Source organism: Syngnathus scovelli, chromosome 5 (assembly GCF_024217435.2).
Source record: "Syngnathus scovelli strain Florida chromosome 5, RoL_Ssco_1.2, whole genome shotgun sequence".
Classification (NCBI taxonomy): Eukaryota; Metazoa; Chordata; class Actinopteri; order Syngnathiformes; family Syngnathidae; genus Syngnathus; species Syngnathus scovelli.
In genome coordinates, this window is record NC_090851.1 from 12,591,528 (window position 1) to 12,618,858 (window position 27,331).

The window sequence follows — 27,331 nt, forward strand, 5'->3', positions numbered from 1 at the left end:
GACTGCAAAACTGACACAAGCGCATTTGTACACATACAAACTTCCTCGGTAAAGACGGTGGATGCGTCCCACCCCCTGTTGCTTCTAGAGGGATGTTCCTAGAGATGGGACAGTGAAAGGGGCATCCCGCAGTGCTGTTGGAGCGTCCTTGGCAGCGCCAGACAACTTCACTAGCCCTGCTCTAGCAGGGGGCAATAATCACATCAAGCTCCCCTGACAAGAGGCATTGAAATCAGGCTGCGGTCTCCTTAAGAGCTTGGCATCCAGCTGCCTCTTCTAAGCATGCTGCTGACGTTACCAAAGGTTTGTGTTCCTTTATTTTCGTTCAGATTGAATGACATCTTTCATCCTGTTTTTTTCCACACATTTTTGTACTACAACCATCACATAAATATATATGGAAATGTTTCATAATTCTGTCACAGAGGCAAAGATCTACACGGATAGAATAGCTTCTCATTCCCATTGTTGTACTGCGCCATCTGTTTTCCATGATCGCGTTTATACATAGCATATTTTGCCTTGTCATTGTCTAATGATGTAAATTTTTCAGATATATTTTTAATTTACATGTCCTCATAGGCTTTGCTGACATTGTGTGATACGTTTTCTTGTATTATGGCACTCCCATACATTTCTTTTTGCCAATTATGCTTGCAAATGACCTGACTTGGCATGACGTACTTCTAAAATCCACCTAAACTGATGATAACCACACTGGACTGTTGTAAACAGCTTTGAGGCCCCACAGAGCTCATCTGCTACCCAGGGAGTCTGGCTTCCAACAGCTACACTCCATTCATCACCTGCTTTCAATGGCCACCACCAAGCCGCCTCCCGGCTTGAAGGCCAGGTAGGGAGCCGAGTGGTGCACAATGTTTAAGGGATTAGTAATCAAAGGAGTGCGGAGGCTAGAGCCTTGTGTCTCAGCCGGCCATTCTCTTCGAGCCTGTGAGTCGAGCTCAAGCAGCGGCCAAGGTCACCGTCTACTGCTCGGTAGGAGGTAATTGGGAAAGAGTCTGGGAACTGGCTGAATGCGCTTCGCTACTCGTGCGCAAGAAGGCTAGCAACACAGCAGGTGTCTCAGGCAACAGACATGAATTTGTTTGTACCACAGTTAGCATGGCTGACAACATGACAATGCCTTTTGCCAGCCTTCCAATTTTTTTCTTCTGTTCCAGTGTGTCAAATTAATTTTTCAATATTGTAAACTGTATGTCTACTTAGACAATAGAAAAACAGACTGGTTTTATTGTTGTTCTACTTCCATTGTATCTATAAAAATATTTTTCTACATCAACCTGTGCAGGATACGGTTGTGAGATTATGGGGGAATCATGAAAAAGGCCTTTTGGGGAAAGGAAGTGAGATGTTTTTCATGGTCGAAACGTCCTAAATGTTTTTGTGTATCGGACAAAGCATTTTGTCTTTTTTTTTTTTTCAACGATTCCTGTTCGGGCTTCTGTCACCATCCTGAATAGTTTTAAGATGATCTGGCATCCTGCGGTGCGAAACACTGAGCTATTAAACTGCGATGGGACAGCTGGTCGTACACTTGGATCGTAGTACATATATTCCCTGCAAAAGCATCCTGAAAAGATTAGCGTACCCTGCTATGACCGAGAAGGGGGAAGCAAACTGTGAGGTAACAGTGATACAATACGATTCGTAATCAAGTTGGAGGCGCGTAAGCAACCGTGGCTCCCCCGTCCAGCCTCCCACAAACACACCCCTGTTGGGATATTGGCAAGTTGTCATGACGACACGGATGTTCTGCTGATGAAGTCTCGCTTAACGTTGTCCAATCAGATCGCGAAACTACCACCGCAGCATGAACAGCCTAGGACGCACCTATTCCGGTTGCACAATTCCAAGAAAGGACAGGCGAAATCCAAGACCACCAACGGGAAACTAGCAATCTATGGGATGTTGTCAATGGAATGTCATGCTTCGACAAAACGGAATCAGCAGGGGTCGCGGATCCAGGGGCTGCCAGGTAGGGGGTCTCCATTATTATCCCGATAAAGCTGTATTTGTTGAGTTATTTATTAGTACAAAATTTTAATTCAATATATAACATGGTTATTGTGGTAAAGTAATGAAAATACTTGCATTAATATGACTTCCATGGGGTTTGCATATTTAGTTCAAGCGAGCCACCATCTTTGCGGCACTTCGCTAAAATGGTAAAACACTCCTGCAGGTGGTTTTTGCAAATCTGCACCGGCAATGATAAGCCTGATAAAAAGCGAAATGCAATCTTATTAATGAGGTAGAAGTGTCACGAATATTATGTCAAATCCAAGTCTAACACGTCATTTGGTATTCATTCCATTGCGGGATGTAGACCAGAAGTATGAAAGGCGACTATTCCAAAAGTGCAAAGTGAGCTAAAAACTCTCCTGGTGTTATTTTGAGTCAGGCCTTTTATCACAAACTGCGGGGAGGATTTTCTATTCATTTTCCCAAGCTGACCAAAGGAGAAGCCTTAGCTATGTGAAAGATGGAGGGCTTGGTGGGGGCGCATTCCTTTTTTTCCCAGTGCACTGCAGGTAGCCGTTACGGTCATCGTCCTCTTAAGCCTGTTATTGCGTTCTATCAAACTGAACATATTTACGAATAACACCCCGTTAAAATGTTATTCATTTTTTAACAAAACCTACATTTATTATTTTCAAGAAGTTTTTAGCTGGTTCTGGCTCTCTGTGGGATACCATTTGACAGCAGAGATTGCGCTACAAACTTAAAAAAATCAAATGATGAAACAATCAAAATCAAATGACTTGAGTTGAGAAAATGATCCTAAACGACTGTTTAATTGGATTTGTCACTTCTGTTTCACAGAATACTAACATTCAGTGCTTATTTTGCTTTGGTTTCTTACAAAATGTGTCCTTGTCAATTTCCTAACTTCACTGATGCTGTATTGCTATTCATATTCAGCAGGATGCAAAGATAAACGCAGCAGATGGGATTTGAAACAACACACGTTAAGTCTAATTTTTGGAATAACAAGAAAGATTTGTCATTTTAAATCCCATATTATTGAAACGTAATAGGAAATGCAGTAAAACAGCTGACTGTGTAAACATGGCAGCTTACTGCGATTTCTTTCTTTGACGTGGCAATCTTGGACCAGATCGGCATCCTATACACAACTAAGCATGCAATGCTAGTCCTGCTTTGCGCTCTAAGATCCTATTTCATTGCTTTGTATTGGTGAGATGGATTTAGGACAGGTTCCCTAAAAGGTACTCATCCTTCTATGTTGACTGTTGTATTATTATGCTATATGAAATATGAGAATCACTTGCCTTAATCTTAAATTGTAACAGCATTAAGAGCAAAAAAACGTAATTATCACCACATGGTGACGGTGACCACTATTGGTTGACAACTTTCCCAAAAAAATTACAAAAAATTAGAACACGCATGGGGCACATCCTGGAGCTATAGTATAATCATTGCACAACCACCAGTTCTTATAATAACATAACCTTGCACAAGAAACAGTAGATAACCAGGTCAATTCAAAAACATCCCCCAAGTCAGAAAAGAGCATTGATGTATTTTGAAGTAACAAATATCTCAACTGATGAGATCATCCTGTATCTCACGAAGCAGTGAAGGTTAGCAAGGGTTTGTACATTGTTGATTTTATTAGTTGTCACATTTTTCTTGCGCAGCAAAAAACAGTTTGCACCCATTTGCAACTGTTTGAGGAGCCCTGATGAAATAGTAATATTCACTATATACACAAACACTCACAGCTCATTGCGATACGAGCTGATGTCAATTGGCCCAGTATGACTGCACTCTTATTCATTGACAGTTATAAATTTGTGGTCAGAAGTGATCATTTCATTTATTTTAGTGTTCGAAATGACGCACTTCAAGCAGGCTATCGGTATAATGACCACTCACCATGATGCTCATTAGAGTAGCACAATGGCATGTGTGATTAGCATATCTGCATGAATTTGCATGTTCGCCATTTAGGATAATAAACTCATTTTCTTAAATTGTCCAAATCTCCAGAGATAATAATGTATAGGTGTCCCCTTATCCAAATGAGTCGATTTAAAGAGATCCCAAACATGGACAATGAGAAACAAGGCTGTGAGAGTCTCTCCAGAGGATATGCTATTTTCAAAGTCATTCCTCTCAGAAGAAAGAACCACTGAGAAGAAACCATCTTAAGAACTGTCATCAAAACCACCAACTTGAGTATCCATTCAAACCCTGGCAGGAAAAATATAATGTGATGATAGGGGTTGGGGTTGGCACAATTAATTACCTGTCACTTGTCAGAGAAGTGTAAAGAACTAGCACTGTTGTCAGCCAAGGACAATGAACGTATTCTATTTTATCCCCAACTTGCGTCTGATTTAATAAAGAAAGACACAGAGCCCAGACAGAGCTGCGAGAAAGTACACAGCAGCAGTGTGGTCAGGTTGTAAACACAGACATGAAATAAAAGAGCTGGATTACAAACAGGTTTAATCTCCTCAGGGCTGTCCAGACTGACTGACGGGGGAGGGGGGAAGCAATGATTTGGGCGGCTTTTATTCACATTTCTCACATCAACTACCTCCCTTTTGCCAGAAGCATTGTCATTTGAGCTGCGTGGATACAAGTGAAGGTCCTGCATTGACAGAAGCATCATGATAAAAAGAGAGACAAACTGGCAGACAAATGCAGCCAGAGGCTGAAGACTTGAGAAACAGCTGAGACCCGCCGATTTGTTAACGGCACAATTTTCAATAGAGTCATAACATTTCCCCTCCGTCCCAGCCTTGTCTTTCTTTCTTTATGTCTTTGTTCGTAACTTAAAGGCACAAAAAGATAAGCAACACGCCTTTTCTTCCTTTTAGATGTTTGGTGCCAAACTAATCAAATTAAATTCCTTGATATGATTTAGTTTTGAAATTATTCAAAAGCTGTTGTCATGCCAGTATGATTGAGTTCTTTATGAAATTGTAATTATTCTCCTCTGTGTTCTTATCCTGCTGGTCTTGGAACAACTATGGGCAGATCATGCGATAATGAGTCTAGGTCTTTCTTCCCATGATGAGGCCTAGAGTGAGAATGACACGGTCCAAAGATGAAGAGGCATCCTCCCCAGCTCATTTAGACAGGAGAATTAAAGGTCTAACATAGCTCCAAAGTGAATTGTGTCCTTGAAGTTAATGTGAGACATCAAATATCATTTGTGGCTGAAAGGCAGTTTCCTCAATGAAAGGTAATTATACATCCGCAGTAGAGGAAATCTCTTGTGTCGTAAAGAATTTAAATATGTTAGAAAGTGATGGAGGAAGACTTTAACAAGAGCAATTTTATTTCCATCTAAAATTGATATTTAGTTTACCTCTGTGGCAACACAATAGGGCCTTGGTTAGTAGGGCCACCTCACAGTTCAGAGGTGCAGGGAGCAATTCCGGCTCCCGACTTCGTGAGTGGTTTGCATGTTCTCCCTGTCCGTGCATGGGTTTTCTCCAGGGGGACTGGTTTCCTGCCACATTCCAAAAACATACATGGTAGGCTGATTCACCACTCCAAATTGTCTGTAGGTATGAGTGGGACTGGAAATGCTTGTTTGTGTATGTGTGCCCTGCAATTGTCTGGCAACCTGTTCAGGGTGTACCGACCTACCCCTCTAAGGTACCAGACCAGAAAACTCCTTTAGTCCGCTTGTTTGGTCCGGACCATTTTTTCGTTTAATGCGGTTCCTATTCATTTTGCAAGTGAAGTATACACATCCACGCTTGTGATGATCTGTGCTCCCCTTGGACAGCAATGACCAGGGCGGCACACAGACCCAAAAATGGAGGAAAACATGCGAGTTCTACACGTTGCGTTCCTGCTCTGCATATTTGTGCTGTTGGTTTGGATCTACAGTGTTTTTATTCACACCTAAAAGGAACTGCAGCAGTGTGCATTTGGAAGCGAACCGAGACCACTTGAAAGAGTGCGTCTCGGTTAGTTTCTTTAATCCGCACCAAGATGCGTTTGCGTGTATTCACATCTGCACAAAACGTCCGGACCAGCGTTACAATCGAACCCTGGTCCGTTTAAAGCATGGATGGATGGATGGATGGATGGATGGATGGATGGATGGATGGATGGATGGATGGATGGATGGATGGATGGATGGATGGATGGATGGATGGATGGATGGATGGATGGATGGATGGATGGATGGATGGATGGATGGATGGATGGATGGATGGATGGATGGATGGATGGATGGATGGATGGATGGATGGATGGATGGACGGACGGACGCACGGACGGACGCACGGACGGACGCACGGACGCACGGACGCACGGACGGACGGACGCACGGATGGTTTACTTCTTATGCACTCAGTTATTTCTGTAAGGGGCATTTACCATCTGGCAAAGTTAGCGGTACATGTACCGTCTGAATTTTGACTAAATGTGTAATAATACTAGTGTAAATCTGCATGGGGCTCTGTATTCACAGACAGCGTAAAAGCTGCCATATCTAAATTTTTGTACTGGTACAAGCCTCGTTCTGTGTGTTTGGGAATTGGGAAAGCCAGCGGCTCTGTGCCATGCTGGGCGTTTTGACACATGGAGTGTCTTTTCTTTGACACGCCCACGGTGCACCTGACAATTTGGTAGCTGAAAGTAGACGAAAGCCACACAGCAGTTGCAACACTGCTGCGAAGTTTGGTAGAACTCATCACATTTTCCATCGTGTCACTTTGTGGTTCATGTGCAGCCCCTCTAAAGATCAGTTGTACTTTAGTCAATCATGAAATGTTCAAGATCAACTTAAAGCCCTCTCTCTCTCTCTCTCTCTCTCTCTCTCTCTCTCTCTCTCTCTCTCTCTCTCTCTCTCTCTCTCTCTCTCTCTCTCTCTCTCTCTCTCTCTCTCTCTCGCTCTCTCTCACTCTCTCTCGCTCTCTCTCTCTCACACACAGGCACACACTCACACACAGGCACACTCACTAATTGGTAAAGTTGAACATCTGTCAGACCAGTGATTTAGTTAAAAGATTAGGAAGACTGCTATTCATTTATCTCACATGACTGCCCATTGGTTTTAATTATGGGTAACTCTTTCATCTTGCAATCAAATATACTTCAAAACGCTTTGCGTTTGACCATTGTTTCTGTGAGTCTTTGTGCAGGGGGGGAGGGGCCACATATGTGTGTCAGGTCTATGTAAAACTATTCTATAGCCCAACTATATCTCACCCTCTATTTGCATGCACAAAAACACACACTTTTGTAATTAATGGGCATCAGTCGTTATATTTGTGTGCACACGCCAGAGCACGCTTATCCATGCAATTGCAAGATTGGTGTGCTTTATTTTCTCGACACAGCTGCACAGGGATTGGATTGATGTGTAACCCAATCCGGCACTTTAAAGGGCGAGAGGCCTGGACAGACGTGGTCTTGCAAGTATACCAGATGGGGCTTTATGATGAAAAGAGCATAATCCCCATCCAGGCATCACTTCCATCACTTGCGCCATTCACCGTTTTATTTATTGCAATAAATAATCCCTTTTTGTACGCTCCCAAGCAGAGCCCAATTTTAATGTTCTTCTCTTCATCCGTTTACTTTCTGTTTCTATCTTTATCTACCCCCTTCTGACATGCTTGTGTTTCTTCATGCCTTTCTATCGCCTTCATCTCTTTGCCCCTCACCCCTTCACCAAACCCCCCTTTGCACTTGAAGACTTGCAAATGTGGTATTAGCTAAAATTCAGAGAGCCAGGCAAGTGATCTCTTTTTATCCACAAGGGTCTTTCTGATTGAGCTACAGCATGTGCATTGGAAATGAGTGCTGCAATGGGGCTGGCAAACCCCATGCCTCTGCTTTGTATGCAATATACATGTCAGTGCAAGACATGCTTGTTTGGAGCTATGAGTATACTATGTCTCTATTTCTTGCCCTCTCGTGTGCTATCCCCAAATTCCAGCCTTAGAAATTGTCTTTCTTTGTAAGTATCACACACAGAGAAAATATACATAGTCAATTGGACTCTGTAAATTAGTATGTTTGGCAAGAGCTGTATTCAAGTGTGTCAACATTATTCTGGGGGTGTAGTTGAAAATACTCTCTCTGTGATGACGATTGATGTGGTGGAGCGTGACACAATTTTGTGTACCTCCCCGATTTCCTTTACATTGTACCTTTGAATCCAGTAAAAAAATCCATCCATTATCTGTAAGGCTTGTCCCTACGGGGGTCACAGGCATGCTGGCGCTTATCCCAGCCATCATCAGGCAGTAGGCAAGGGACATCCTGAACTGTTTGCCAGCCGATCACAGGGCACACAGAGATGATCAACCATCCGCACTCGCATCTATGGGCAATTTGGAGAGCCCACTCAGCCTACCAAGGATGTTTTTGGGATGTGGGAGGAAACCAGAGGACCCGGAGAAACCCCATGCAGGCACAGGGAGAACATACACACCGAATCGAACCCGCACCCTCTGCACTGTGAGGCGGACGTGCTAACCAGTGCTTCACCGTGCCGCCTCCCAGGAGAACTCTATTACATAAAATAATATCCACAGAAAACATTACTTATTATGTAAATATTTGCTCATTATCTTTTTAATCGTGTTCTGTGCATTTGTGGCCCACTCTCTACAATCCCTATAGTTGCTGTTTCAATTTTTTGCTACATACAGAAAATACACAAGTATGTTCTCTCACAACCTATCAGTTTCCTGTTCTCTTCATTCTCGGAGTTTGACTGGGATCCCAAGGGAAGCTGATGATTTCACTCTGTCTAACTAGTGTCACACTTGCAGAATATTTCACAGATTGAAGTTGAGTACCATAAGGCAGGTGCAGCATGCATTACGAAAATGAGATTGCATTTATATTCTGTGATGCTCTCTGTTGGACTCAGGCACTTGTGTATAAATGAGCATGTGTAGTTTCACTGTTAAGTTTGTTAAGAAGAGGAATACTATCCCAAAAGAGGTATGGTGGTGGGGGGTGGTTATTATGTACATCTTCAAATTAGCTTCTAATTGATAACGTATTGAGGAATCAATCATTTGACAAGCAATTTTGCATTTGTTTTTGAAAATAATTCATATTAAGAATGCATGATTTCAATGATAAAGTGGTTACTACAGCCAGCTTACAATTTTGAGTTTGGAGCTTATGTGTTTAGTTTGCATGTTCTCTCTGTTTTTGCGTGGGTTCACTAAGAGGACTCCCACTTTCTCCGACATCCAAAAACATGCATGTTAGGTTCATTGAAGACTCCAAATTGGCCTTAAGTGTTAATATGAGTATGACTCGTAGTTTGTCCCAAGGTGCTTCACCTGAAGTCAGCTGGGATAGGCTTCAGCTCAGCTGCAATGCTATGACAAAAAATCTTTGTTTTTATGGTCCAGGCAAATTGTCTGAAAATAGGGGATTGGTCTAAATCAAAGCTCTTTTAATCTTAGAGAATTAGTTGACGATGTGAGCAGTGGTCCTGGTGAGAAAATATTCCATATAAAGACATGAAACCTAGGTTGTTGTTTTTATCTGTAGGTTTCTTTCTCAAGGTTTGTCTCAGCACAATTCCAATTTAATGTGGACAGTAAACTGTCAACCCAAACCCCAAACTTTGGGACACGTGATACAAACATGTAACTTAACAGCAGAAAAAAACTGAGAGCAGTTTTAGTCAATTCAATCTCAGTCCAGGAAATTTTGAACAGTAAACAGTCACTTGAGCATCCTGAGTGGTCGTTATGTGATCGGTTTAACAAAGTGTTGCTGTATGGATGCATGCTGTCTGCCATGTAAGACTTTTAAATGATGATGAGCCAGATTTTATCATATACAAATAAAGGTGTCCATCCTACCTTCTGATATCAAATGCTATGGTGGGTGGAGTGGCTGTTGCACGTAATTAAGCAAAGTTTAGAGTGAAGAAAAGTCTTGTGGTTTTAATTTAGAGATGCATGTTTATAGATATAGTCACTATTGTCCAAAGTTTATAAAAAGACTGCTTTGACCAGCTGTTCCCTATATGGCAGGGGGAATTTGGTTTTATTCTGATATAAATATATATATTTTTTCCCTTGAGTTTACTTGTGACTATATTTACACAAGGTTTGACTATAGGTTTTTGGTCCTTTCAATATTTTCAAAATTCAAAGTGTCACACTCTGCATGCTAGAGCAGTTTCCTACAATGACTGACTCAGTCCTGTTTTGTAGTGAAACATTGACCACCACAAATAGGCGAGTATAACCAAGTACAATCATAGCAAGCCGGTAGTTGCAGTGCTGTGAAAACTGGCTTTTCAATGATCATATTACCTGTTTACATGAGCTGATTGTTTGCGGACACACACGTAAGCGCACATTATTTTGAATGCTGCTGATGCTGTAACAGTAAATGGGAAAAACAGCAAACGAGGTGGAGGAAACAAAGAGCTTTGAGAAAGTAGACACGTATCTCCAAGGACACATACCTCCCAGCAGATCAAAAGACCCAGAGGACGTTTTTGATGGGGAAACCACAGCGGTTTTCAAAGCATTGTTGTGCTGCATCTCACTATGCCACCAAGGCTCGTGATAGAAATTCTAATACATCCACCTGTCAGTTAATTGATGCCCGATTCTGTCCCTTGGGGGATACTGAGCTAGTCTTCTGAGAGCCACTTTGCTCTGCTGCACACTCATCATTATTTTTTATTGCCCAATCAGCCTCTCACTATTGAAATTTATAGTGTATCTTGTCACTAATATTTAATCTCTGTTTTCACATTCATTTAAATCTCATCAATCTAACAGTATGGAGGTGGTGACTGGGGAGATGGTTGTTTGTATTTACTAGGTTTAATTTGATCATGGTGGCACATGAGGAGAGTATGGGGTCAAAGTGACTGGCATTTGTTTTATATTTTGCTGCAACAACAAAGAAAACACTCACTTTCATGTGAAACTAGTGGTCCTGTTATTCCAAAGAAAGGCCCACTACACAAAATGCTAAGCAGGGAGCTGATTTAAGCTTGACTCTTTGTTTGGATTCATTGCTTATATGGAATTATAAAATGTAAGATGTGGCAACAAACAATATCAAACTCTTCATGACTGTTAACTCATTAGCCAGAATATAGGTACATTTCGATTATCTCTGGAAATCCTGTCCATTTTTTTGCATAGATTGACAGATTTGTATTGAATTTATGCACTGCAGTTTAATGCAACTGCAAATTACCGTACATCCACAACAAATAATTTATTGCGAGGTTGACAACCCATTTTGGAAATCGTGAATAACACACTATCACGTCTCTGAACCAAATAGGTAATATACTCACCTCATGTCATTGTCTCCTTGCCTTACTGTTCCACTGCATCGTTTGAAGGATTAAACGCAAATGTTAATGCACAATCGCTTCTTAAACGGGACTTTCAATAGATGCCTGTCTATTTGTAGCCTGCTATTGACTAGCAAACAATCCAGAGTGTCTCAACCCCAAAATCATCTTGGATGGGCTTCAGCTCACCCATGACCCGGAACGGAATAGACAATTTAGACAATTTATGCATATTACCACATATATGTCGTATTTTCGGATGCTATGCAAGTACCTCAAAATAAAGTAATGGCGTACCATTTCCCTGTTCTACAATTTTCTGCTTTATCAGAAGCAATACATACTTAAATACTTCTGGTGTTTTTGGAAAGTTATGAAGAAAACTGCTTTCATTTGGTCACTGTTAGCCTCTGTCCATGTTGCAAGACACTCTAGCAGACACCAAAGCAGCAGTGTTTGGTTGTAACCATAATAGATCTGATGTTTATGATGAAATAGAGAGTTGGTTCACAGCTTTTGACTCAATGATGTCTGTACCGTTTGTCTGAAAGCAATATGGCCGCAGTACATGCGCAGTTTGTTTTTCTAAAAATAGAAACTTTGGGATAAGTGTGATAAACCGTATTCTACTTACGCAAAGCCTAGGAAAATATCAAAAGAAAGAAAACTCCATCCACAGGCATTAGCTTTGTGCTAGACTTGCAACGGAAACAAAAATAGGGCCTACAGTCTTTTTACAAGGTAGCCTTTTTGATATGCTTTTTGTATTAGATCTCATTAAATCGTGCAGGTGTACCTATTGGTCACTCAGTGTACAATCTTATTCTTGCTTCCTAGCTTTGATCATGACATAGACCTGACACAACCTCATTTAGGGTCCGCACAGTGATAAGCACTCTTGCCTCACAGCAAAAATGTGTCAGAGACTCCAGAACCTTTCTGTGTTGAGTCAGCATGCTGTAACTGTGTTGTGTCAGAGGTTAATTGGAAACTCTCAATTGTAGTCACACATTTCACATCACCAACTCTACTGTACAGTATGTCAGCCATCTGCGTGACTGGGATAGGCTCCAATTCCATGCCCTAAACAAGATGCGGGACAGAAAGTGTTTTTTGGTCATGCCACGTGCTTTTAAATGTATTCTCAAGAGTCGCTTTGCCCAATGTCAGCTGGGCTAGGATGCAGCGCACCGCAACCCAAGTGAGAATAACCGGTACAGATAATGGATGGATGAATTAATTATTGTCATTTTTAAGAGGTTTTTGATGAGCTCTCGTATAGTTTACTGTTTCTATAAACTGCTCAATAGTTGTTTATTGACTGTTGTTATTGTTAAGCGACCTTGTAACAATGTTTTGAAAGGCGCTATGAAATTTATATCATCCATCCATCCATCCATCCATCCATCCATCCATCCATCCATCCATCCATCCATCCATCCATCCATCCATCCATCATCTGTACCGTTTGTTCCTACGGGAGTCACGGGCGTGCTGAAGCCGATCCCAGCCGTCATCGGGCAGCAGATGAGGGACACCCTGAACTGGTTGCTCGCCAATCGCAGGGTACACAGGGACGAATGACGATCCGCACTCGCACTCACATCTATGGGCAATTTGGAGCATCTTTGGGATGTGAGAGGAAACCGGAGGATCCGGAGAAAACTCACACAGACACGGGGAGAACATACACATTCCACACAGGGAGGGCCGGAGGTGGAATCAGACCCGGACCCTCTGAACTGTGAGGCGGAAGACTCTATTATTATCGTCATCATCATCATCATCATTATTATTATTATTCAAGTATAAAAAAAAGCTTTGAGGGCATTGAAACTTTTGCACAAATCTTCATCATCCTACCGCATTCTGCTCTATTTCGTTGACTGCCTATTTCCAGACCAACTCCGGTCATTGGTGAGAACAGTAAAAGTGATATTGTATACACTCCTCAATAATCTTAAGAGCTATTTACATTCAATATGTTCACTATAAACAGTTGCGTGGCACTGTCAGATAGAATTGTTTGAAGTTTTTACAAAAGGGCTTTTTGCTATTTCCATTCCTAAAATGTAATCTGGTTTACTTATGCAGCTGGATGGCACAAATCAAAGCATTTATTCCCGGGGATCAAGTGCAAGCGGAAAAAGAGAGCGAGAAAGAGGGATTCAAGGATGGGGGGGCGGAATGTTCAAAGCATTCAAGGTCACTCTTGAGGGTCAATTCCTGTGCCTACTCCACTGCCTGCATTAATTCGTAACTGTCAATTGACTTTACAATGGCTTTCATAGGGAGGTCATTAAATATGCAGTTTTATAATAACAGTAATTATGCCACTTTTTTTGTTCCCACCAGGCTTTTAGCATAGAAGCTGTGGTGTATAATAATTGGGCTGGTACTTGCTTCTCTTTAGCTCTATGTTTTCTCTGAAATACAAAATGACAGCCAACCATTTCCTGCAACCACTCACATAAAAGAACTCCCACCACTGGATTTTCCTCTGATTGGATCAAAGCTTTGACCTGTGTTGCCAGGTGACCTTTACTGATCCCATTGGAGGGTGCAGAGGGGTGGGGCATTGTCTGCACACCTGGGAATTGCTTCAATGGAGGCATATTCGGTGGCTCAAACCTTGGCTTTTTGATGCTGCCACATGGGATATCTGACACTTTCCTGGTCCTGTGAATTAAAGAATGCATTGGCTTGTTTCTACCCATCACTGCTACCACTTGCATTAATTATTATCCATTCTTGTCTTAAGGAGTTATGGGGTCTTGCTAACTGTTTCAGAGTACACAGCAAGGTGGTGGCAGCTGACCATGGAAGCCAGCTGGCGACAAGGTGGCTCAGCTGGCAGTGCTCAAAGATCCCAAGAGAAAAGGAAATGTTTGAAGAGGACACTCCAAGATGCTGCAGGATGACAAAGACCAGCTGGACAAGAGGCGGCCTGACCGAAAACTATGGACTGCAGTCAAAACAAACATCAAATGATGTCGACAGTTCCAAATTGTTCAGTAAGTTAATGAGAGACACATTACTGCAGTGTTCATTCCTTTAAGCATCAGAAAGAAGAGATGTCAGTTAGACCGATACGTAATTATTTAGGTAGTTTTTTAGTCAACTCTGTAGATAGGTAGGTTGGTTAGTAAGTTAGAAGTTACAAAACAAAACAGTCTGTGTAGAGGGATAGCGCAAAAGCAAACCCTAATGTTGAGGAACCTTGGTGGAATGTGGGCCAGGGGTTTGCAAGTATTAACTTTTGGCTGTTTTGCTCACTATGTAGCAAACAGTATCTGTTCATTCATAATACTGTACTGTACAGGCATCAAACTCAAGGCCCGGGAGCCAGATACAGCCCGCCACATCATTTTATGTGGCCCACGAAGACAAATTGTGCATCAAATTCGTGTGTCATTACTAGAATTGCAAATTGTCTTCACTTTTAACAATATCTTTTTTTTTAAATATTTGACCAATTTTTATTCGTCTGATTTGAAAACGAGTTATTTGTCAGTTTGTTTTGTAGCTTTTACTGTATATAATATGAGGTGCTCATACATTTATTTGGGTTGACACACATAATGGCCCTCCGAAAGAAGCTATGACTACAATGCGGCCTGCGAAAAAAATGAGTTTGACACCCCTGCTCTACTGCATTTCATCCTCTATGAATTGAAATCAGGACAAGATTGGCAGTTGACTAAACTTGCTTAAAATTTCTGATTCATTATCCATATGTTTGTATTATTAACGTTATGATCTTGTATGACCAAAAAAAAAAAAAAAATACAACGAATGTGTGTTTTCCCACATTTAATGTTTGACAATTAATGCTTCGCAGTGCAGAGGTTGCAGGTTTGATTCCAACTCTGGCCTTCCTGTGTGGCATTTGCATGAATGAAGTTTGGATGGATGTGAAAGCATCTGCCCATTAAATAGGCTCTACTTTGCGACAGACGTGGGCGCATCATTCGACAGCAACTAATATTTTCAATTGCCCCAAAAACAGTGGCAGTGAATACCGTATTGGCCCGATGAGGTTTTTTTCATTGAAAGAAAACTGAAAAACGGGGGGGGTCGTCTTACATTCGGGGTCTAGACAAAGGCTTTTTTCAAACTTGAGTCTTGAAAAAGCGGGGGGTCGTCTTATAATCGGGGTCATCCAATACGGTAATACAACGCAAGCTTGCACACAGCAGAGTTGATCCTGCCCCCATCCTGCCATGCGCATGTTGTAATGGAAAAGCAGCAGAGGCCATGTGCTGTGGTGCTGGGCATAGCAGAGTGGTGTGGCGTGGGGCTGATTGGTGCTAATGGAAAAGCGGCATAAGAGTTTCCATCATCATTATTGTACTCATGGACAACAACATCTGCGTCTCCGGACTATTATGGTTCGGAAGTGTCTGTGGGCAAATTTTCCATCTGTCGTTTTGAAGGCCTATGTCACCGACATCAGTCTATTTTAATGTGCAATAATCTGCGTCAGTTTTTTTTTTTTTTTTTTTTTTTTTTTTTTCTTTTTTTTTTTTGCATGATCCATAAATGAGAGTGGGTTTACAGAATTCTAGATTTGGGGAGTGGGGATACCTTCGACAAGTTGGTTAATGACGATGGAGAAGATGCAGTGCACAAAGTAACTTTGAATCGATAGTTTCTCTCAGCATGCTTGACTTATTTTCTATCCCTCTATCATCACCTAGCTTCTACGCCAAATCCAGATGACTTTCTTCTTATACCTCATTTCTCACGCTTTCGAACTGTCACTAAGCTGTTTGGCGATACTGTGCAAACCTCATTCCTAGAATGCACACAGAAATACTCTGTGCTTCAACGTCAGCATTTCTTTATATGGACTACTACAAGGTCTACACACAGACAAACACACACAAACACACACACAGAGGCACAGCAGACACCCATGCACACACTAATACAAACACACACACACACACACACACACACACACACACACACTGAGTGCAAAGGAGAAATGAGAATGTGAGGTGAAATCTGCTAAATCGGCCAAACTCAGGAATGTATTTTCATTAGACAAGTTTGTTTGAGGGGATTGGTTGCTGAAGGAGAAAGAGAGGTTACTCTAAGGTATCAGAAACTGTGACTGCAGTGCTGTGTGGGAATTTGATTTGGGGGCAGAAGAGAAGTTTATCAGCTAGCTGAGGATGGTTACAGCTTTATTTTAAAATTCCTGCTCCTGCTTGTGTGTCTCGTGTGTATCTGTGCGCACGCTAATGTGTATGTGTGGCTCACCTCCGCCCAAGCCATCATACGTCTTGATCTCACCCAATCCAACCCACACGTCTCTTTGTTTCTAGTCAGTCTCCAGAAGAGGTAATTACAAAACAAACAAACAAAGGAGTCTTACGGAAGAATCTAATAAGAGTACACATCTCACCCACTGTTTCTCTGTCAAGTTGCAGAAGCAATCATTTTTCTCTCAAGCACAATGTTTTTCTTCTCGATTCGACTCAGCTTGTTTTTACATGTCAACATACCACATGCAATATTTTAACATATCATAAAAAGCCTTACTAGAAAGTAGTCAAAGTACAAACCACTCATTACAACTAAACCATATTAGTAAATTGAAGAGTCAATTGCCTAAGGTTTCACAGTTCAGAATCCAATCAAAATGTTTGAAAAAAAAAAACACATCATCAGATTCATGCAGACCAGAGATCCAAAAGCATGAGTACCGTATTTTCCGCACTATAAAGCGCACTTAAAAATCTCCAATTTTCTCAAAAGCCAAAGTGCGCCTTATAATCTGGTCCGCCTTGTATATGGACCAATATTGAGCCACTACAGCAGGCGTGTCCGTAGTCAGGCCCGCGGGCCAAATGTATACTATATCTTATATATGGACAATGTTTTAAAATGGGCCATTCATTGAAGGTGCGCCTTATAGTACGGAAAATATGGTAGTCATTTGGCATTAATTCTTGAAGGAGGTTCAACAGTACCAAGAGGACCAGATTTGGTGAAAATGCGTAGGGGCCGACCACTTAGCGTCCAGTATCTTTAACTTTTCACGGCGTACGTCACCTTGTCGTAGTTTACACATTTCCACATTGCCACTTTCTATTTGTCTCAAAAGTGGTGGCCTTCACTGTCAACTTTACTTTTCTTCGCTACAGTCTCCATTTTAGAAATGGGCGGGAAAGGGTCACTCATGGGTCACTCAGGGTTCAGTCTGGCACCTAACACTGCTTTGAGTGTTCGGAGAGGCAAAACGCGTTAGGAGCGCATTTCCGAAAACATGAAAGAGCTGGTCTGCTGCCACCTTCTGGTGAAATATAAAGTATATTTTTATTTTACATTTTCTACTGTGGTCAACAGTTTGACAGACCAAACATTATTAATTTTCTGGCAGAGGCTGTGGACCGTTGGAAATTTAAACACGGGCCGCATTTATTGCTTTCCGTACATTACTTGTTAAATGTTGCCCATTCCCCATCCATTGCAGTCTGATCGTACTAAAAGGGGATCCCCCATCTACAGCCCCTTCTCAAGGTTTCTCTTTTTTCCCCAGATTATTATTATTTTATTTATTTTTTCCTTGCTTTCCTGTGGCTTAAGTTTGGGGAATGTTATTAATATTTGTTAACTGATGGTATGTGAAGACCTTTGAGATGTTTCTGTGATTAAGGACTGCATAGATAAATTTGACTAAAATTGAATTTAACCCTCAGGCCGGGCTTTGGATATGCCTTATCATGACACTGCTTTGCTGTTGTATATATTGTGTTGCCCACTACGCAAAAAAACAGACCTCACCACACTTGACACTTTTAAAAACGGTCTTAAGACATTTCTTTTTAAAAAGGCATTTTCTGTAGCACTTTGAGATTTTTTAAAAAAATGTAAGGTGCACTATAAATATAATTTATTATTATTATTACCACACATGTAGGTGAAATGTAAGAGTGAAAGGAGAGAACAATAATACTCCATCCCCATATTTGGTGATACGTTGCCTGGCTCAAAGGAACCTTAACTGGCTCAAGTGGTACTCAGAACATGATTCTTCTGTTTTAAAATCAAAAATTTTAAATGAACTACTGCTGCAATTATGTATACATAAAAAATGAAATACCTTCACGATTCATTGATGTCAAGTTTGTTTACTTAGCCCTTAATCACAGAGATGTATTTTATGTTCGGTCACAGAATTCTTAAACAAATTCCTCGATAAAACCAAATGAATAAAAAAGAACTTGAAAAAATAAACACGAGTATATATTGGTAGTCAAATACAAATATATTATCCTATAGAATCACATAAAATTAAACATGGAGGGGTCGTCACAAAACGAAATATGTTGGTGAATGCCACGTTTTTAAAAGTGCTTGGGACAAAATGGTTAGTGAATAGTTATTTTCTGTATGAGGGCACCTAAATGTCACAGTAATAATATTCAGTTCAAAACACAAGTTGTTTCTCTCCTGAGGTGTTCTTTTTCTTCCCTCCTATTTTGCTACCTTCCTTGTCACCTTGAGGTGTAGCAGCAAGTGATGGATGATATTTCGAGAATGGGTTAGTGGAGAAAGTTAAGGATGAAGGAGAGTCAGGAGGGAATTTGAGAAAGATGACAAGCATAAAAAGAGTAGACAAACTAAGAGTGACAGGATGGTGGGTGTTTTTCTTTTTAATTGTGGTTTCTTGCATAAGACTCATCGAGTGGCTGTGCATAGCTGATAGCATAATTGGCACATGAACACACATTATATACGCAAACACACGCTTCCTCTTGCTCTGCTTGCTCTATGTGGCAATCACCATGGTAACAAAATGTACAGAACACAATCGGGTGGGATATTTTTAAGTTTCAAAGACATGGAAAAAACAACGCGGACAACAAAGGGAGGAAGAGAACTAAGGACCAAGAGAGACAAGTGAGCGAGAGAACGTAAGACGAACATCAATGTAAGTGCAAGCAGATGGAAATCTGAGGTGTGTGTGTGCATGCGTGCGTCTCCAAGGTCACATACAGCCCAGACCTATCTGTATAGAAGACAAAAGGTGATAGTGAGGTGGAATACTGACAATGTATGAAGAATCTTCAATATATCCTTTTTAATCATTTCAACCAAATTTCCGTAATTTCCAGACGATAAGACGTTACTTTTTGCACAATATTTCAACCCTGCGGCATATAGTTAAGTGCGGTTTATGTGTGGATTTTTCATGATTTTTATGACATTGTAAAATGATTTGTGGTTATACAGGTTATAGATATGAAAAATGAGAAATAGTCCGGTGCGGCTTACATATGAACAAAATGGGATTTTCCCCTGATTTTAGCTGGTGCTGCTTATATTCAGGTGTGGTTTATAGTCTGGAAATTACAGTAATTAAATTATTTATCCTTAATTATCACAACTGCAACTGTAGGTGCAGGATGTCAGTCTGAATAATTTTGTCAATGTTTTTGCCCAAAGTGTAAAACAGTTCTGAGGATAAGCTTCTGTATTGCTTCCCCGTGTCTCTCTCTCTCTCTCTCTCTCTCTCTCTCTCTCTCTCTCTCTCTCTCTCTCTCTCTCTCTCTCTCTCTCTCTCTCTCTCTCTCTCTCTCTCTCTCTCTCTCTCTCTCTCTCTCTCTCGCTCTCTCTCTCTCTCTCTCTCTCATATGAAACGCGGAATAAAGGGAGTCACACAAGTGTAAAACACAAAATGCTTGAAGTTCACTTATATGACGCGGAGCATAAAGTGAAGAAAGGAATGAGGCTTGGAAACTTACAATCACATACAGTACAAAATTATTTTCATATGCTTTTTCCCCATTAACAGCCCATAGTTGGTTTCGTATATTTTTTTTATATAACTTGGCATTCAACTTCAGAGCTTGTATTGTGACACCCATGTCAGTATATTTGCAACAATAGCTACGATTGCATAGAATCAGATGGTTGTTTCTAGTGTGTCGCTTTGAGACTAGCAACGTGCATATCTTCATGTACACTTCACCTTGACACCAGCTGCAGTTTTAGTTTTTCGGCCAATGTGCTGCAATCAGTTTTTTAGCAAACTTGGGCCTGCTGAGTTCAATTCAAGAGGCCTCATGTGGACTGTTGTCAATTGGAACCCTTTCAACTCCACATCTGGGCTGAACTAAAATCAGACAAGAAGGTCGCAACAAGTTTACTGACATTGTTTTTTGTTTTTGACAAACAACTGCAGATGACAGCCTAGTGTGGTGAGCAGCTGAAAATTGAGCTCAGTGGGTTTTATCATGGCAGTATGCTTAAAAAGATAATTTGATGATCTGTATGGTTTGCTGGATTGGGCTCAGTGAGTTTTACCGTGACAATATGCCTAAAAAGATAATTTGATGATCTGTATGGTTTGCTGCCAGGTTAGACTACCACCTCCACTATCACCGTTCTCGTGCTCATTACCTTGCTACCTTATTAATTTCTGTCAGCTGTTTTTTTCTGCCGTTTAGCGATACTACCAAATCATATTATGTCAGTCATGGATTATGCGTACCAACAGCCTATCACGTTGACTAGGAAAAAAAAGATCAAAGATGTTCCTACAATCATATCGTTATGGCTTATGGGAGGTGGATGTGTGTGTGTGCGCGTGTGCGTGTGTGTGTGTGTTTATTTGAACATATGCACACACGTAAGTCTAGCATCTGTACGTGTGTGTGTGTGTGTGTTCATTCTGAGTTGTTGGTAAAAGGATTTATTTTACTTCTATGATGTCTGTTAATCTGTTTTTCTTTCTTTGCATTGTTAGACAGGGTCATAATGATTTGCATTATTTATAGCGTGATTTCTGAGGGCCGTTTACATAATGATCTTCAGCTTATAATTTTTTTTTATAAGTTTGCCGCCTTTTTTATACCAACCCATTTTTGGAGAACTAAAAAGCAGACAGAACAAGGTTAGAATCTACTGTATATGTACGTATGTGTGTGTGTGTATGTGTATTTAATTGTATTCCATTACAGTGAAACGCCATCGATCTGTATATCATTTGTTTTGCTGTCTGGTCAGAAACTATAGTGAAGCAAGAATAAGGGAAATAACTGACATAGGTCACTTACAATAAAGGACAAAGACAAATGACTTAGATTTAGTTAATATTTTAGTTCACCTTGTACATTTAATTTTTAGCAAGGAAGATGCAGGAAAAATGACCACGACAGGAAAATGATAACAGCGAAAAGAAGGAGAGGCTCAAACAAGCAAAACAATAGAGTCGCGTCCTTGGTGATCAATGCGTGCGTCTGTTGTTTTTCTTTGTCCACAAGGACGAAGGAAGACTGAAAGTATAAAAGTGGTGAATGCAGTGTTCATTCCACCAGATATATGGTTGACTGGTTGGATTCTATTGTAATGGCTGCTTGCACATTTTTTGTAACTTCTTATGAATTCCAAAGTTAAATTTGTCCTAACAATTGTAAGGTAAGAGCAAGCAATTTTGCCTTAGAACACAAAGGTTTTGGTTCAAACCTCGGCTCAAGCTCTTTGTATGTACCCCAAGTTATTGTGTAGGTTTTCTCCTGTGATTGACTTGCAGCCTGTAGTCTATCTTTCACCAGTCAGCTGGTATTACGAACAGAATGGTCTATATTAGCGATTGTCAACCGGATGTCCGCGGCCCTCTAGTGGTATTTGGCAGTAATGCAGGTGGTCCGCAAAATTGGAAACATTTTTAAAAATAAAATTGACTTATCATTTAGGCATGGTTAATTTTCCAGTTAATTTTGTCAATCATTACCCATCCAAATTATGTCAAATGTGGCTGAAATTCCCAAATGGATGGATGTTTTTCCATCCATTAATCTTCTACCGCTTATCCGGCGTCGGGTCGCAGAATCAGTGGATTTAGGAGGGACGCCCAGACTTCCCTCTCCCCAACTACTTCGTCTAGCTCATTCCGGGGATCCCAAGGCCTTCCCAGGCCAGCAAAGCGACATAGTCTCACCAGCGCATCCTGGGTCGTTCTTGGGGTCTCCTGCCGGTAGGACATGCCCGGAACACCTCCTAATGAGATGCCCGAGCCACCTCATCTGACTCCTCTCAACGTGGAGAACCAGTGGCTCGACTCTGAGTCCCTCACAGATAATGTCTCATGTCGAGCACAGAAGTCCAGTAATAGAACACCACTCGGTGAGGGACGGGGGGCGTTCCTCCCAATCACGCCCTTCCAGGTCTCGCTGTCATTGCCCACGTGAGCATTGAAGTCACCCAGCAGAACGATGGAGTCCCCAGATGGAGCACTCTCCAGCACTTCTTCCAAGGACTCCAAAAAGGGTGGGTACTCTGAGCTGCCGTTTGGTGCATAGACACAAACAACAGTCAGGACCCGTTCTCGCACCTGAGGGAGGCTAAACTCTCCTTCACCGGGGTGAACCCCAATGTGCAGGCGCCTTGCCGGGGGGCAATAAGTATGCCCACACCTGCTCAGCGCGTCTCGCCGTGGGCAACTCCAGAGTGGAAGAGAGTCCAGCCCCTCTCAAGGTCTTGTAACAGAACCCAAGCTGTGTGTGGAGGCAAGTCCGATTATATCTAGCCGGAACTTTTCTGCCTTGCACACCAGCTCGGGCTCCTTTCCTGCCAGAGAGGTGACATTCCATGTCCCTAGAGCCAGCTTCTGCAGCCGGGGATTGGACCGCCTTTGGCTGCCGCCCAGCTCACTTTGCACCCGACCCCTTTGGGAGAGGTGGTGAGCCTGGTGGAAGGGGAACCTACGTTGCCTTTTCGGACTGTGCCCGGCCGGGCCCCATAGGTGAAGGCCCGGCCACCAGACGCTTGCCTTCGAGCCCCACATCCAGGCCTGGCTCCAGAGGGGGCCTCGGTGACCTGCGTCTGGGCAAGGACGAACTGAATCAATTTTTGTCAGTCACCATAAGCAATCTATGAGCCATGATTTGTCTGGCCCCTCACCTAGGACCCTTTTGTCATGGGTGACCCCATACAGCTTGACTCTAGGTTCATTAGGACACGCAAACCCCTCCACCACGATAAGGTGACAACTCACGCAGGGGCCAAAAACAAAAATACAAAAATAAACATACGGATGCAAACAAATAGCCTGTATAGGTCTATCCTCCTTCGGTGCAAAACAAAATAATATTCTGCCAAAGCAGTGTTCCTCGAGTTGCTTCTTGGTTATAATCATGGTCCCTTGGACAAAACCAGTTGAAAACCCCTGGTCTATATGTATCTACACAGCCGTGTGACGAAGTTCCGGTAAAGTCTCGTATGGCATCGCTCTTTCTTATAATGCTGGGTGCCGTTAGTTTGAGGTGGTTTTACATCAGAGGACTTGTGCATCAACGTTTTTGGGTAATTTGGGGGTGGTGTATGCATATGGTTGTGTGTATTCACCATGACTCATGAATGATTGTCAGCCGGGCCGATTTTTGGACCGATATTGGGCATTTGGGCGATTATCGGCATCAGCCTTAGTTGTGATCAATTTAAAACTGTAAATTTAACCGCTGATACAGCTGTCACGTATGGAATGGAGCAGGGCAACCAAATACAGGGTTGGACCAGAGTTTATTGAAGAGAAAAGGGTGGTGGAGGAGTGGATGAGAGTGACAAACAGGTAGGAGGACAAACAGGGAGGCAAACAGGCACGAACAAACTGGCAAACAGGAAAACAGGGAGGAGCAAACAGGGAGGGCAACAGGAATGACTAACAGGACGATCCGACTGGGAGTGACACGCAGACAGGACTTAAATACAAAACTGGTAACGAGAAGCAGGTGACTACAATGATTACAGGTAGACACAGTCGGGGTGGGACGAGAGCGCAGACGCGGGTCAGATGCAAACTGACACCATGACAACATACAATGTGACACGAAGCTACAAGGAGGAGGAGGCATTTGGGTGATGAATGAGTTCCACTCTGCGTCGCGATCGGGGCCAATGAGGAGCGAAGACGCGATGACAGCTGAGTGCATCTCTGTCTGTTATGGAGCAATTACTTTTACAAGAGATGCTGCTCACTTCAAGAACTTCCTGCACTTTTAGTTAACTTTGGAAAAACATGCTGCACTTACTTTTAGAGTTTTAACAAGGTTGAGTAAAAAGATGAACACTTAAATGATATTTACTTCATAAAACATCAGGTGGTATTGATTTGTTAAAATGTTCATAGAACTTGATAAGAAATGCTGTTGACCAAGTACTTTTTGGTCCGATTTTAAAATCAAGATATCATTTGTGAATGAATGAATAAATGAATGAATGAATGAATGAATGAATGAATGAATGAATGAATGAATGAATGAATGAATGAATGAATGAATGAATGAATGAATGAAAAACATTACAAAATGAGAAGGTGTTTAATAAACGTATGCCCTTTTAGCATTTAAATTAATTTAAGTGTTGTGTTTGTAAAAATGATCCCAACATTTTCCTTTATTCATCATCTTAAAATATCGCTTATTGGCCTCCTTAACCACTAATAATCAGGATTGGTATGCTGCGCACAGGAAGGCTGCAGCCCAAATTCAAACCTCCAACCTCAGAACTGTGAGGTGCATGTGCTAACCGTTGCACCGCATTGCCCTATATAAGGGCATCGTGGCAAAAATAAAAACAGCCAAAAAGCGTCATAGCAGACATGCAAAACCTCTTCACAGCAATGATCACATCCAGTTCAGCAGCTTCAACCTCGGCGGGCCTCGCCACTATTCTCAATCAAACCATCAAACAGCACCCCCTCTTCTCTGCTCTCTCTTTTTACAGAGGCAGGAAAGACCTTGATGTTTCTCCAATAATTGGCAGTAGAGGTTGACTTTTATTCCTCATCCCCCTCCCTCTTTTTTCTGTTTATCTTTTTTTTTTTTTTGCTCTTCCTCTTCCTGTAGAGATGAATAGTTGGCCTAGGATCAAAGGCAGATCCAACCGGCCACTGTGGCCACCACAAAGGGGTGTTGGGTGCTGGCGTGGGGCCAGCTGCTGCACATGGTCACATAACCCAGGACAAGACATGCAGATGGGGCCAACAGAGCTCTTGTCGTCTCCGCCCCCCACACGCCTGTATACAAGAGGTCAGTGGCTAAATTATCAGAGCGTGTGCTTCCTGTAAAATGATCTAGTCACAAAATCCCTTTTGTTTCCATCTGGTAGGTCTTCTTATATGTTTCTCTACCCCACCGACCATCATATTTCCGTTTCTACAATTCTCACAAACTCGTCCTCTGTGTTTTTGCATTTTCTTTGCAGCTCAGAAATGGGCCGTCCAAAGACACCGCCACCATGCACAACAACAAAGGAAGCTGAGGTAAAAGTGACAACCAACTGCACTAAACGGCCCTTCTTTACAACAATATTTGTCGTGTGCCAGTAAAAATAGAGGTCAAACATTGAGTGAGGTGTTGATAAAACAAAAAATGATCTAGCCTATACAATCAACAGAATCAGACTGTTTTGTTGAATATTGGACATGAATTACCTGAAACTTATAAAGTACAAAGCTGAGTAGATAGTGTTTTTGCATTTTTTTTAGGGTTGTGATTGGCCAAGCACATGGACAGGATGATGCAGCAGTGAAAGGAGGATACATTTATGCAGCTGTTACAATTTGGCAAAAAAAAAAAATACTTATGCATCCAGTAAGTGGCCAATAGTTCTTTCTCGCTCTAGCTCTCGTTCTCACTCACTCACTCACTCGCACACAAAAAATATATAGATTACAAGCTTTTAAAATCAGACCAATAAGTTTGTTCAATTATTGTTTGAGGGTCATCAAACCTGACAGACATGATTTGCTTTCACGTGCCACATAAAATGATGTGACGAACGGGTCTGACTCAAGGACAGATCGGGCCTTCGGTTTGACCCCTGTGCATTATCTGAACCGCTCATCCTCACGAGGGCCGCAGCCACGCTGGTGCCTATCCCTGCTGACTTCGAGTAGTAGGCAGGGGACACCCTGAACTGTCCCGAGGCCTCCGTTCGCCCAGAACTCCTTACCGGGGAGGCGTCCAGGAGGCATCCTAATCAAATGCCGAAGCCACCTCATCTGGTTTCTCTCTACGCAGAGGAGCAGCGGCTCTACACTCAGTCCTTCCCGGATAACCGAGCTTCTCACCCTATCTCTAAGGGATAGCCCACCCACCCTGCGGAGGAAACTCATTTTAGCAGCTTGTATCCGGGATCTTGTTCTTTCAATCACGACCCAAATCTCGTGACCATCGATGAGGGCAGGAACATAGATCGACCGGTAAATCGAGAGTTTTCATTTTTCAACAATTCAATTATCTGGATTTTTTAGGATTTTTTTCAATTATCTGGATTTTTTAATAGTGGTTAAAATGAAGGTATGCATCTGTGCATTCTGGCAGGAGTTGACCCTCCTCCACAATATAAACACTTTGTGCCTTTTTTCCAGCTATCCAGTGGCTATTCGGCACAACTGCGAGTTTATCAGTCTTTACTACAAACCCCATTTCTAATACTACAACGTGCAATTCCTGTAGCTAGCAAATGCTGCCTTTAATAATAATAAAATAAAAGCATCTTGCCTGGACGCCGCAACTTAGAGTAGCTCTGTGTCTTTATTTGAATTCCCAATTGTTTTGTGTTATTCAGACATCGGCATTTCAACATATTACGGTAGTAAAATATTGAAATGCCAATGTCTGTCAGTGGTACTGTTATCTGGACTCACACACAACAACACAGAGTGAAGCGGTCACATTGGATGACCCCATGGTCCATAGTGTCCACAAGTCTGCGAGCCTGCTGGCTACAGAGACAAGCATAGACTCTTCATGGCATGGAAATAGCCAGTGATGACTGGGTGAGATATATCCCAGGCACCGGAAGCTTTTAAGTGGATACATTTTTACGGCTGAAAAGCATTCATTAGACACTCCCCCAGCATCTGTAAGCTGAGGGAACGTCTTAACAACTTTTATTCCTCGCAGTTTCTGTTTCTAATAATTGAAGAATATAAATAGCACCCCTGCTCTGTTTAAAAAGCGTAAATTGAATTTCCAACCTGATTGG

The 27,331-nt window shown here is 41.9% G+C and overlaps 1 protein-coding gene across 2 annotated transcripts; it reads left to right on the top strand.

Moving 5' to 3' along the window:
- Nucleotides 1-1,769: 1,769 nt before the first annotated feature.
- Nucleotides 1,770-26,857, top strand: LOC125968765 (uncharacterized). Of its 2 annotated transcripts, XR_011086843.1 has the most exons (6): nt 1,770-1,996; nt 14,114-14,337; nt 25,186-25,368; nt 25,544-25,601; nt 25,827-26,543; nt 26,712-26,857. XR_011086843.1 is itself a non-coding variant. In XM_049720157.1 (5 exons), exons 1-5 carry the CDS (start codon nt 1,941-1,943, stop codon nt 25,945-25,947), a joined length of 642 nt encoding a protein of 213 aa, XP_049576114.1. In that variant the 5' UTR covers nt 1,770-1,940; the 3' UTR covers nt 25,948-26,857. The 2 variants fall into 2 exon arrangements, 1 of the variants encoding a protein (XP_049576114.1); XM_049720157.1 differs by having other exon boundaries at nt 25,827-26,857.
- Nucleotides 26,858-27,331: the final 474 nt, after the last annotated feature.